Here is a 14099-nt window from a genome sequence, read left to right on the forward strand (position 1 = left end):
AAAAAAAAAAAAAAAAAAAAAAAACCACAACACAACAAAAAAACCCTAGTCATATGCTAATCATCAAACAGACCTTGACTTTTCTTAATTGAAAAACTCTGATTTAAAAGATGAGTGCTAGAACATGCTCACTAGGTGTCAGCACTAACACATGGAGGTCTCCCTCACCCTCAGAGCAGCTTTGCAGAGAACACAGCAGCTCCTGACAGGGCCTCAGTCACAGTGGAGGCTGGCCCTCAGGAAGCTCATACGGGGTAAGAGAATCCCAGATCTTCTTGGCAAAATCTTTTCTGGGCCTTCCCTTTCCTCCCAGTTTTGGTCACTGTCCCCCACAACTTAAATCTTGGCATGGTGGTTAAGACACTGAACTCCCACATGACCAAGAGTGGTTCAAGTCCCAGACCTGGTAGCTTGTTCTCCCTGTCTGTCTCTCTCTAGTGAGCACATGTGCCTTATAGCAAAAAGAAAAAAGAAAAAAGAATCTTGAGGGACCAAGATTTACAACTTACAATCTTTTATCTAAATGGGCTACTCTCAGGCCCAAGTCCCACCTGCCCTACCAGCACACCCAGGTACACAGAAGGCTGTGTCCACATATGTCATCTGGTCTGTAAAGTCATGGAGAAAAAAGACCAAACATGGAATACCCAAATAATAAAAAAAGTATTTCTCCCCCCGCCACACCTCAAATGGAAGGTACTTTAATATCTACAGAGAAAAAAGTTTCTTTTCCCTCCAATGGAGTTTCTACCCGAGCTTTTTAGGCATACATCTCCCGTCTTTCTTCATGTATGTCTTTTCTGCTAGTTTCACATAACCAGAGGTAACTACTCAGGAAATATAACATTAATGTCAAGGTCCCTGCGTCTTTCCTTTCCTCTCTGGGGTAACCAGGTCTAGCTTCCTGAACAAGCATCAGGACTACCTACACACAAGGAACTGGCCGAGCTGATCCAACACGAGCACCGAGGACTTTCTACAGTCTATGATTTGATTTTTCAAAATTACTGCTGAGGGGGCATCCCCAAATGGTTTCAATTTGACATAGAATAATGGCTATCATACAAATCCAGCCTTCTCATAACTTACAGAAAAATCAACAATAAAAGGCCGGTGAGGAAGCCTTCACAAACTCCAAGAATAATTGGTTTTAACACTGAATTACTGTCCACAGAAGCCTGGCTGCTGACGCTCAGAGCTCACTGAGCCCCCGTGGCTAGGAAGGGCATTCAGCACAGTGCGGGGCTCTGATAATTCAGGAAATGCATCCTGAAGTCGGACAGAATGGAGGCTGCCCCCTGCTGCACCAGGGGGTCCACCTCACCGTGCTCCCGGATGTCACACAACAGCTGCCATCCTCCTTCCTCCACCAGCATCTGGCAGTATCTGCTAGCTGAAAGAAAACCAAGCAAAGAAATGCCATGGACGACGGGCATTTTAAACATTCCCAAGGCACCACACTCACCTTTCTGAAGGAAGAATACAAGGTTTAAGTAAGCCTCCCCTTCTGAAACTTGCTACAGGGAGCGTGTGCTCACCAAAGAGAGAGAGAGAGAAAAAGGGAAAACGAAAAAGCACTCCCACTCCCACCCTGGGAAGATGGCCACACCATGATCCCTTTCTCTTCCATTCCACTCTGGGATTTTAGGCACCCATGCACACAGGTCTGCCAAGTTTTTCAGGCCACCTGGTATGGGATTCAAACCATGCAATTGGCCATGTGGGATATAGTCGCTTAACCATCAGACCATTGGCCCTTTGAGCTAGAAACTAACAGATAAAATTAGTCAATTCTAGGGGCCAGCAGGTGGCGTGGCACTTAAGGGCACTGGATTCCCACATGGCCAACTGTAGTTCGAGTCCTAGACCTGGAGCCTTGTTTTCTCACTTTCCATTTCTCTCTCTCTCTGTCTGTCTCTTTCTGGTCAAATTAAAAAATAATAATAACAAATAAAATTAAATAAATAATTCTTTAAAAAAAAAAAATTAGTCAAATCTGAAGCCAGCAGGTGGCATAGTGGTTTAGGGGTTGGACTCTCACATGGTTGTCCATGGTTTGAGTCCTGGACCTGATGGCTTGAAAACCATGCTGGGTGCTGGCAGGTGGTGTGGTGGTTGAGGTGCTAGACTCCCATATAGCTGACTGTGGTTCGAGTCCCAGAACTCATGGCTTGCTTTCTCACTCTCCCTCTCTTTCTCTCTCTCTCTCTCTCTTTCTGTGTCTCTCTGGTCAAATTAAAAGATAAATGAATGAATAAATAAAATTAAATTAAAAATTAAAAAAAAAAGAAAATCATGCTGGGCATGTGGGTATGCATGCTCAAACTTCAGTAAAATGGAGAAAGAATTGCAGTGTAACCACCCCCCTTAGGAGGGTGACTTCTCACTTTCCCCCTGTCTCTCACTGTCTCTTTCCAGCGAGCACATGAGCCATTTAAAAAAATGTTTAAATATGGGGCCAACAGACAATGTAATGGTTATTACTGGACTCCAACATAGTTGACCATGGTTCAAGTCCCGGACCCAGAGGCTTAAAACTCATGCTGTGTGTGTATGTATGTGGGAACCAGCAGTTAGCATAATGGCTATGTCGCTGGACTCTCATGTAGTCGACTGCGGTTTGCGTCTCAGACCCGGTGGCTTAAAACTCAAGCCGGATGCATGTATGTGCGTGCCCAAGATCCCAAGAGGAGAATGGAGGAAAAGGAATTACGGCGTGACCATCCCCCCTGGGGGTGATTTCTCACTTTCTGTCTCTATGTCTCTCTCTGTCTGTCTGGTGAGCACACGCGCCCTATAGCGAAAACCTCTCAAAAAAAAAAGAAAAAAAAAAAAAACTTGTGTGTGTGTGTGTGTGTGTGTGTGTGCACGTGCGTGCACGCACGTGCGCCCAAAATGTCAAGAGGAAAATGGGGAAGAGGGGATTGTGGTGTGGCCATCCTCCCCAAGGGGTGATTTCTTGCTTTCTGTCTCTGCCTCTAGGGAAAGCGCATGCGCCCTCTAAAGCAAAATCTCAAAAAAAAATTTTTTTTTAATAAACAAATAAAGAACCTGGGGACCAGCAGGTGGTGTGGTGGTTAAGACGCTGGACACTCCAATATGGCCGACCATGGTTTGGGTCCCGGACCTGGTGGCTTGCTATCTTGCTTTTCCTCTCTCTGTCTCTCTCTCTAGTCAAATTGGAATAAATGAATGAATAAATAAAATTAAGTAAATAGTAAGTTGTTCTGTTTTTTTTTTTTTAAAAAAAAAAAAAGAACCAAACTTAGAGAACACAGGTTAAGCAATTTTTCAAAACCCATTTTAAACTTATTCACTACATCGTGTAAAAACAGCTGAAAACAACTGTTTGGCATACATACGGTTTTTGCTGCAGACGTGATGTATAGCCCACAGGGCCCACAGCTGAACCTCTGGCTGGGAGAAGTTGCCAAGAAGTGGAAAAAATGCCTTGAATGATCTAAAGCACAAAGATGTTAATTCAGGGATATAGTAATAATTTTCAACATTTTCTCTGAGTCAGTTCCTCAGAGACCCACATTACTGAGCATACATGGGAGCCACCATTTTAGAAAGTACATTCTGCGTCAGACACTTGGTATATTTAGCATATCATTTCATCCTCCAAGCATACTGTCAGCCCCATTACAGAGATAAGGAAAACTGAGTCTCAGATTTTCCAGAAATGATTTTCACAATATCCCAGAGAAACTGGATTGGAACATGAGGCTAACTTTCTCACTGCATCACCAAATACACTAAGGATAAGAAAAGCCCTGCGTCACCATGGAATTACCTGTAGGTCACCAATGCTGTCATTTTACAACTTGAACTTGGCCAGTTCCGGATGGCTGCATGCTACACCAAAGAAAGAGAAAGACACTAAGCCTTTTTTTAAGAATTATTTTATTTAGTTATTTATTTAAATTTGATCAGAGAGGAAAAGAGGATGGGGGCAAGAAAGCAAGCTGCCAGGCCAGAACTCGAACTGTGTTTGGTCATATGGAAGTCCAACACCCTCAACCACCATGCCACCTGCCGGCTCCTAGAAACTTAAGATTTTAGGATTGCGGATCAGCAGTTAGCGTAATGGCTATGTCGCTGGACTCCCACATAGTCGACTACGGTTCGAGTCCCGGACCCAGTGGCTTAAACTCATGCCGGGCACGTGTGCGTGTGTGCCCGAGATCCCGAGAGTAGAATGGAGGAGAAGGGATTGCAGCGTGGCCATCTCCCCTGGGGGGTGATTTCTCCCATTCTATTTCTCTGTCTTTCTGTCTGCCTGGCGAGCTCACGTGCCCTAAAAAAAGATTTTAGGATTGCATCTCATCATTTAAAAAGACTATTTGCGGCCAGAAGCTGGCGTGGTGGTTAAGGTGCTAGATTCTCACATGGCCAACCATGGTCTGAGTCCTGGACCTGTTGGCTTGCTTTTTCACTTTCTCTCTCTTTATCTCTCTGAGAAGTGTATATGCCCCATAGCAAACTTATAAAAAATACTACTAAATAAATAAATAAATAAATAAAATACTACTAATAATAAGTAAATAATTATTTTAAAAAAATAAATAAAAATAAATCTACATTAGTCTACATTTCTGCTATTTCTGAAAACTGATTAAGATTTTTTATCTGTTTGTTTTAAAAGTCTTTTGCCATTGGGCATATATGCTTGCCAGAGGGAAGGAAAATGAGAAATCACCCCCGGAGGGGTGGGTGAAAATCCCTTCTCCTCTTGGGATTTTGGACGTGAATATACATGTGCCTGGCGTAAATTCCCAGTTGTCTGATCCAGGGCCCAAACTGCGATTAACTATGCCTTTACCATGCCACCTACTGGCCCCAAAAATAAAAATCATAAAATGTCAAAAATTTTTTCTTTGGGACCAGCAGTTTGTGTAATGGCTATGTTGCTGGACTCCCATGTAGTTGACCAGGGTTCATGTCCTGGACCCGGTGGCTTACACTCAGACTGGGTGCGTGTGCATGTGTGCCCAAGATCCCGAGAGGAGAATGGATTGCAGCGTGGCCATCCCCTCTGGGGGGTGATTTCTTGCTTTCTATCTCTCTGTTTCTCTCTGTCTGTCTGGAGAACACACGCGCCCTATAGCAAAAACCTCTCCAAAAAAAAGAAAAAAAATTTTTTTCTTTGTGGGGACCAGCGGACAGAGTGATGGTTACATCATGGGACTCCCACATAGTCAACCACAGTTTGAGTCCTGGACTCAATGGCTTCAAGCTCATGCTGGACGCATGTGAGTACGTGCCCAAAATCCCAAGAGGAGAATGAAGAAGGGACAGCAGCCTGGTGACACCCTCACCAGGTGATTTCTCACTTTCTGTCTCTGTTTCTCTCTCTCCAGGGAGTGCACGTGCCTATAGCAAAAAATATATATATTTTTTTCTTTCCAACGGGCTTTTTTTTTTTTTTTTTGAGAAGTTTTTAATATAGGGCACGTGCACTCTCCAGAAAGACAGAGAGACAGAAAGCGAGAAATCCACTCCCAGGGGGAACGGCCACACCACAATCCCTTCTCCTCCATTCTCCTCTTGGGATCTTGGGCACGCACGCACATGTGCCCGGCATGAGTTTAAGCCACCAGATCTGGGGCTCAAACCAGTCAACTACATGGGAGTCCAGCGACATAGCCATTACGCCAACTGAAAAATATTTCAAAACTAAAATTTGATACCAATCATTTAATCAACTAAATGTGAAAATCATATAAAGGTCTTTTCAAACAGGTAAGCATCTACTCCTAGGAAGTAGCTGGGGGATATGATTGAACAAAACGAGATTAAAATGAGAAACAGGGGCCAATGCTACAACACAGTGGTAACACACTGCTTAAAGAGAAGCCAGATCTCACATGACAACTGTGCTGAAATCCCTGCCTGGTCAGCCCAAACATGCTGGGCATGTGTGCAAGTGCCCCACGTCTGACAAGCTAGAAGACGGGAAGATGGGTAACACTATGTAACCAGGTCCATGGAAGGCGCTCAACTCTCTCTCTCTGACATACACACACTCTTTATTAAGAATAGAGGAAAAATAAACAATCTAAACAAGAAATAGGAAGGTATGAAGGCACTCTAGGAACATGAGCTGCAAAGGGGAGACCAGCAAATGGCATAATAGTTACATCACTGGACTCCCATGTAGTCGACAGTGGTTTGAGTCCTGGACCCACCAGCTTAAAACACACTGTGCAGGACCCAGCAGTTAGCGTAATGGCTATGTCACTGGACTCCCACGTAGTCAACTGCGGTTCAAGTCCCGGACCCAGTGGCTTAGACTCACACCGGGCGCATGTGTGTGAGTGCCCAAGATCCCGAGAGGAGGATGGAGGAGAAGGGATTGCAGTGTGGCCATTCCCCCTGGGGGGTGATTTCTCGCTTTCTATCTCTCTGTCTCTCTCTGTCTGTCTGGCGAGCGCATGCGCCCTATAGCAAAAACCTCTCCAAAAAAGAAACCCAAAACAAAAAACAACAACAACAACAAAAAAACACTGTGCACACGTGTGTGCATGTCCAAAATCCAGAGGGGAGAATGGAACAGAACGGACTGCAGTGTGACCAGTTTCCCTCGGGGGTGATTTCTTGCTTTTTGCCTGTCTCTGTCTTTCTGGCGAGCACAAGCATCCTATAGCAAAAATCTAAAAAAGAAAGATGCAAAGGATTATAGTGATGTTAAACCCTGGGATGACAGTGGTATACAAAGCAAGCAGACCAGATACAAGAAACAAGGTTCTGGGGGGAAAAAATCTCCCAGGTGAAGTGGAAAGAATATGAAGGAAAAGGTGAGCCTAGAGACAACAACAAAAAAAAGAGTCTTCATTTCTCAGAGTGGGATAATGAATTGATCGACGATGCCTAACACTGCAAAGTCAAGACTAATAACATAAATGCAGAGATATGGAAGTAAATACCCAAAGAATTTTACATATATATATATTTTTTAAAGAGGTTTTTGCTATAGGGCTTTTTTTTGTTTTTTTTTTTGAGAGATTTTTCGCTATAGGGCACGTGCGCTTGCCAGACAGACAGACAGAAAGCAAGAAATCACCCCCCACGGGGGATGGTCATGTCACAATCCCTTCTCCATTCTCCTCTCGGGATCTTGGGCACGCACGCACACGCCTGGCGTGAGTTTTAAGCCACCGGGTCCGGGACGTAAACCGCGGTCGACTACGTGGGAGTCCAGTGACATAGCCATTATGCTAAATGCTGGTTCCCTAGGGCATTTGTGCTCATCGGAGAGACAGAGAGACAGTGAGAGGGAAAGTGAGAAATCACCCCCTGGGGGGATGGCCATGCTGCAAGCCCTTCTCCTGGGATTTTGGGGACACATGCACATGTGCATGGTGTGATTTTAAAGCCACTGGGTCTGGGATTCGAACTGCAGTTGGCCAAGTGGAAGTCCAGCAATATAACCACTATGCCATCTGGCACCAGAAATCTATTTTTATAAATGCTCAAGTCATATACAACTGTCTGTATGTATAGTTTTTTGTTTGTTCGTTTGTTTGGTTTTTTGGAGAGAGAGATTTTTTGCTATAGGGTGTGGGCACTCCCTGGAGAGACAGAGATACAAAAAGTGAGAAATCACTCCCCAGGGGGAAAAGGCCACATCGCAATCCCTTCTCCATTCTCCTCTCAGGATCTTGGGAACATCCACACACGTGCCCAATGTGTTTTAAGCCAGCAGGTCTGGGACTTGAACCATGATCAACTATGTCCAGCAACATAATCATTAAGCCATCTGCTGGTCCTTCATGTGTAGCTTTTATAAAAGGAAAACATTTGAAGGAATATAACAAAATGTCAATGAGGATTGGCTTTGGGTAGCAAGCTATGGACAAGTAAGTTACACTTCTTTTTTCCTATTTTTCTCTATTTTCTCCATTCTCTACAATGATCACATAAAAGAGATCTAGAATTCTGATAATCTACAAAACTAAGCTTTCTTCAAGAAGAGATTAATCTGGGGCTCAACTCTATGATGCAATCAATATCACGCTAGACTGCAGAACTGGAAGCCACATGCTACCTGCTGCTTGAGTCCCTGGCCTACACGGCCTGAAAAAAACACTTATGCATGTGCAAATATCCAGGATCCTGACTGGCTGGATGTCTGGACAAAGAAGATTATGGCCTGACTGGGCTCCATTGAAGGTGCTTTTATTTCTCTCTCATGCACACAAATGTTCCGTCATTAATTTAAAAGAAAAGAAAAAAAAAAAGAAAGAGAGGCCAAGAGGTTACCCTGGATTGTATAATGAAGAATGGTTTTAGGACCAGCAGTTGGCGTAATGGCTATGCTGCTAGACTCCCACGTAAACAACTGCAGTTCGAGTCCCGGACGGTGGCTTAAACTCACGCCAGGCGCGTGTGCGTGCATGTCCAAGATCCCGAGAAGAGAATGTATTGCAGTGTGGACATCCCCCGCCCCCACCCCGGGGAGTGATTTCTTGCTTTCTGTCTCTCTCTTTCGGGCAAGTGCAGGTACCCTATAGCAAAAACCTCTCCAAAAAATAGAGAAAAAAGAATGGTCTTTGTACCAGATCTTGGAGAAGAGTACGCCTCTGGAGGTCTCGGGATATCCAGCGCTCTCTGTCAGATGTCAGGTGGGCTATGACACCTGCAGCAAAGTAGCTGACTTCCATTTCCTTGCTATGGAGCAAACTGCTGATGTGCCTCATCATGTCTTCGGTCACCAACCTGGAGGAGAACTCTCTGACTTCAGCTATGTTGTTCTATAGTTCAGGTAGAGGAGAAAACGTCAGGGACAGAAAAGGAGGAGAAAATCAGGAACTAGCCCTTCTCCCATTCCTATGGCTCAGCCCCAATACATTCAGAACATTTACTCCCACTCCCTTAGCTTCCCAACACCCACGGTCCCACCCCGTGATGAAGAGGGTCATTAATGAGGAACCATGAAGTAAGCACTCACTAAGTGCCAGGCACGGTACTGGATTAATACCAATGTCTGTGTTTTATCTCACTTAATCTTTAAAATAACCCTACAAAAAACCTGGTGCCCAGCAAGACTGAAACTGTCAGGTTCACATTGCTCATAACTGGTTGAACTAGAATATAATTTGAGCCTGACTCAAATAGTTAACATTATGAGAGGGCCAGCTACTAAATGCTACATTATGTTCAACTTTTAACAGTAATAATAAAAGGCAGGTAGTATTTTATTTTATAAACTCCCTGGTTTTCTACGCTGTGTAACACATTACCTCAAACTTAGAGGCTGAAATGGTATGCATTTATTAATAAAGCCAACTGGTAACACAGTGGTGAAGGTGGCTGGTCAACTGTGTGGTTCAAGTCCCCCAGCCAGTGGTTTGAAAAACAGTCCAAGCACAGGTGCATACCCACCCAAAATCCCAAAAGGAAGAAGAAATGAAAGGGAAGGGCATGCAGCATGGCCATCCTCCATGAGGGATGCTTTCTCAGTTTTCCTCTCATAAGCACAAATACCCTTTAACAAAACTTATACACATACACACACACACACACACACACACACACACACAATCAAGAAAAATATACATTTACTATCTCACAACTTTTGTGGGTCAGGACTGTAGGCATGATCTGGCTAGGTTCTCTATGCTGACAGCGTTGGCTGGGCTACATCATCCCCTGGAGGTTCCACTAGGGGAAGCTGACTTCCTCGCTCATTCAGACTGCTGGCAGTATCCAGTTCCTATGGCCACAGGACTGAGTGACCGAGTTTCTAGCTGGAGGCCACCTTAAGCTCCTAGATGCCAACCAAAGTCCCTTTAACTGGGGATTCTCCTTTCAACTACTTTCCTCATGCCGCTTTACTCCATTACAGCCAGTGAGGAAATACCCTACGATCTGTTTATAAGACATTTTCATGTGTTCTATAACACAATCACAGAAGGAACTTCCTGACATGACCACCATATATGGTTAGGAGCAAGTACCAGGTCATGTCCACACTCAAGTGAAGGGGATCATACAAAGACACAAAGGCCAGAATTTGGAATAGGGCAGGAGCATGGGTCAGTGTCACCTTAGGGCCTCTCTACACAAATGAAAAAAAATGATGGTATAAAAAAGTGAAACAGGGGCCAGCAGGTGGCATGGAGGTTAAGGGGCTTGATCCCATATAGCCAACTGTGTGATTTGTGTACTGGACCCAGCAGCTTGAACATCATGCTGGGGACCAGCAGATGGCATAATGGTTATGTTGCTGGACTCCCATGTAGTTGACTGCGGTTCGAGTCCCACCTGGCAACTTGAAATTCATAACGGGCTCATATGCGTGCATGCCCAAAACTCCAAGAGGAGACTGGAAAAGAAAAGGATTGTGGCATGAAATTTTTCCCCTGAGAGGAGGGTGACATCTGTCTCTCTGGCAAGCACACATGCCCTATAGCAAAAAATCTCTCAAAAAAACAAAAACATAAAAATGGACCAGTAGCTGGCATAATGTTATGTCGCTGGACTCCCACATAGTTGATTGTAGGTCGAGTCCCGGCCTGGCAGCTTAAAACTCACGCCAGGTGCATGTGTGTGTGCATGCCCAAGATACTGAGAGAAGACTGGAGAAGGGATTGTGGCATGGCCATCCCCCCTCGGATGTGATTTCTCACATTCTCTCTCTGCCTCTTCAGGGTGCACACATGTGTACAGCAAAAATCTCTTTCAAAACAAAAATCATGCACATGTACGTGCATGTCCAAAATACCAAGAGAAGAATGGAAGAGAAGGGATTGCAGTGTGGCCATCTCCCCTGTGGGGGTGATTTCTCATTTTCCTTCCATCTTTGTCTCCCTTATGTGCACACACCCTATGGCAAGCCTCTCCACAAACAAAAAAACTGGCCACCTTGATAAAGAGGAAGTATAGTAAAGCAGTTAATAGCAGAGGGAGCCCAACTGCATTTGAGATTTGATTTTGCCTCGTACGACCTAGGCTAAGTAGGATAAATGGCACATATGGCCTCAGGTTCAGTATCTACAAAATGCAGACAGCAGTATGTAGCAGAGTACAAACGTAACACAGTGCTTCCTCTCCTGGCATGCACATACTCCTTAGCAATTTCACTTTGCTGCTTCTCCCATCGAAGGATGGCCACCTTAATCTAAGCTTCACCATGTAAACCTCTTTGGCCAATGAGAAATAAGCAAATGTGACATAAAAAGAGGTTTAAAAAGCACTTGTACAGAGAGCCTTGTCCTCTGCTGCTGCCCTGAGATTGCCATGTGAAGACGCCCAGAGACACTAGGCCCAGCTAATACCAGCACTGTCAGCCAGAATTGGGCTATCTTAGATCATCCAGTCCCAGCAGAGCCACCAGAAGACAGCAGTGACATGAGAACCTCATAGACTAGCAGAAGAAGTGCACAACTAACTCACAGTGCTGACCCATGGGTTTATAAGTAAATAAGATAGCCATTGTTTTAAGCCACCAATTAGTATATTCACAACAACAGGTAACAGATACACAATGGTATGTGCAGAGATAATGTGAAATGAGTTTATGCATGTAATTGCTTGCAACAGTGCTTGGCATATAGTGGGTGCTAACTACACAAGTGCTCAGGGGTTTTCTTTTTTCTAGTAATTAAAAAGAATTCAAAATAATGCACCTTACCAAAAGTCCAAGGACTTTGCTTTGTATTGCTGACTCTGAAAAGGTCTGTCAAAAGAATACACAGGTTACCTTCTCATGAATGAAAGAACTTTCTGTACACGTTAACCAGTTCTTTCTTCTCACCTCCAAGACTTGGATGAAGATCGCCAGTCCTTGGTTTTCAATGAAGTGCTTGCAGGCGGCTGGAGACTCATCTGTTAGATTCCAAAGTGCTTTCAAAGTAAACAAAAGGGTGACATCATCTAAGTTCTCAGCAGTCTTTTGTTTTATTATTGCTAGAAGTTCCTGAAAATCAAAGAGATTGAGGATTAGATGCCTAATGACTGACTCAATTTCAGTCTAAGAAAAGCAATGTTAAGAGCTTCAAAATCAAACTGAGTTCGAAAACCAAGTTCTACCACTTAATAGTTTTGTGATTTATATCCTATAAAATAAGTTATACCTACCTCTTATACTTTTGTTTTGTTAGGTTTTTGCCACAGGGCACGTGTGCTCGCCAGAGAGAGATGGAGACAGTGAGAATTCACCCCCTCCAGCAGAGATGGCCATGCCTCAGTTCCTTCTCCATTCTCTCAGGATTTGGCGCATGCACGCAGATGCCTGGTGTGATTTTTCAAGCCATCAGGTCTGAGATTTGAAATACAGTCGGCCATGTGGGAGTCCCAACACCTTAACCACCACACCGCCTGCTGGCCCCGTATCCTCATTTTTGCTTAGCTGGCTTATGTCCTTTTCCTTCTGGTCTCAGTTTACAAATTACCTCTGCATGAGATCTTCTCTCCCCAAACCTTTCTAAATTTTTAGGTTTTTATGGGTTTCTTTCAGAGTATCTACAAATCAAATGTAAACATTCTTTGTTTATGTAAAAAAACCTAAACGTAAACATTCTTTATGTTAAAAAAACCCTATTTTCATAATTATATAATTTTATTTATTACTATGTTTTGTTGTTGTTGTTTTTGTAATTTGCTATGAGGCATGTGTGCTCACCAAAGAGAAAGAGAGTGAGAGTAGGCTGCCAAGTCCAGGACTTGAACCACAGTAGGCAATGTGGGATTCCAGCACCTCAACCACTACACCACCTGCTGTCCTCTTAAAACCAACTTTACATTTATTTGCCTCTTCTACCTGAATGACTTAAGAAGGTGTGAACTCAACATGCTGATAAGTAAATAAGGGATAGCTAATAGGTGCTTGGGTATGGACTTTATTACCAAATACCAGGAACTGGATGAAATGCTCATTGAACTTTATTTCTTTTGCATTTGTTTTTTTCATCTAATCATCATAAAAACTCTTTAAAAAGGGAGGTGGGGCTGGCAAGTGATGTGGTGGTTAAAGGAGCTGGACTTCCACACGACCGACTGTAGTTCAAGTCCCGGACCTAGTGGCTTGCCCTCTCTCTATGTCTCTCTCTTCCTCTTTCTGGTCAAAAATTGAAAACAATGATAATAAATAAATAATTATTAAAGGAAAAAAACTGGGACCAGCAGATGGCATAATGGTTATGTGGCTTGACTCCCACATGGCTGATCACAGTTCAAGTCCTGCACCTGGAAGCTTCAAACTCACGCTGGGAAAGTGTGTGTGTGTGTGTGTGTGTGTGTGTGTGTGTGTGTGCTCGAAATCCCTAGAGGAGAATAAAGAAGGGATTGCAGCATGGCCATTCCCCCTGGAGGGATTTCTCACTTTCTGTCACTCTTTCTCTCTCTGTCTCTCTGACAAGCTCATGAGCCCTATAGCAAAAATCTAACAACAACAGAAAAAACTACATTCATAGATTACTTTGATTTTTCAAAAAGGGTCATAAAAAAGTGACAATCAACCTACCTTAACAGCCATGACGAGCTCTTCTTCAAGTTGTGCTGTTTGCTCAGGTGAGAGCTGTAAGCAAACAGAAAGTCGAAAGGCTCTATGAAGACTCAGGAGGCCCAGCCACAGTGGCTCAGGCAGAAGCACACTGCTGCATTTCGGAGGTAATAAGGGAAATCTGGGTTTAATTCCCAGCCTGACCTAGACAGGATGAGGGGGTTCTAGCTAATTGGGTAAGGGTGGGAAAAGAGGATCACAAAACTACCAACCCCGCCCCCATCACGGCCACCATTCAAAAAAAAAGACTAGGGAGAGGAATCTTGCCTGTAAGCAATCACATACTTGCAAGGCTAGGATAGAGAGGACGCTCACTGCCATCGTTTGCATCTTGGGGTTCTCCTGCTTACAGAGCCACCTCATAACAAACTTGGCAGCATCAAACCTGAAAAGTAGTATTTAAGCAGTATTTAGTTTCCTTTTTTTAAAAAAAGAATTATTTTATTTTAACTTTACTTATGAGTACTGTTACTTTCCAGTTTGATCAGACAGAGAGAGAGAGGGAAAGTGAGAAAGCAAGCCACCAGATTCACAACTTAAATCACATTTGGCCATGTGGGAGTCCAGCGCCTTTAACCACACCACCTGCCGG

The 14099-nt window shown here is 43.9% G+C and overlaps 1 protein-coding gene across 1 annotated transcript in view; it reads right to left on the minus strand.

Annotated features, from left to right (window-relative positions):
* Positions 1 to 680: 680 nt before the first annotated feature.
* ZYG11A (zyg-11 family member A, cell cycle regulator) overlaps positions 681 to 14099 on the minus strand; it is a 30326-nt gene continuing 16907 nt past the window's right edge. Inside the window, exons 6-13 of the mRNA XM_027772214.1 lie at positions 13793 to 13892; positions 13469 to 13522; positions 11762 to 11923; positions 11639 to 11683; positions 8562 to 8756; positions 3797 to 3858; positions 3363 to 3460; positions 681 to 1393 (exon numbers count right to left, since the gene is read on the minus strand). Coding sequence (XP_027628015.1) covers positions 1230 to 1393; positions 3363 to 3460; positions 3797 to 3858; positions 8562 to 8756; positions 11639 to 11683; positions 11762 to 11923; positions 13469 to 13522; positions 13793 to 13892 — 880 coding nt within the window. The 3' untranslated portion in view covers positions 681 to 1229. The remainder of the gene's footprint in view (positions 1394 to 3362; positions 3461 to 3796; positions 3859 to 8561; positions 8757 to 11638; positions 11684 to 11761; positions 11924 to 13468; positions 13523 to 13792; positions 13893 to 14099) is intronic.

The sequence above is a fragment of the Tupaia chinensis genome, unplaced genomic scaffold, assembly GCF_000334495.1.
Source record: "Tupaia chinensis unplaced genomic scaffold, TupChi_1.0 Scaffold000259_1, whole genome shotgun sequence".
Taxonomy (NCBI): Eukaryota; Metazoa; Chordata; class Mammalia; order Scandentia; family Tupaiidae; genus Tupaia; species Tupaia belangeri.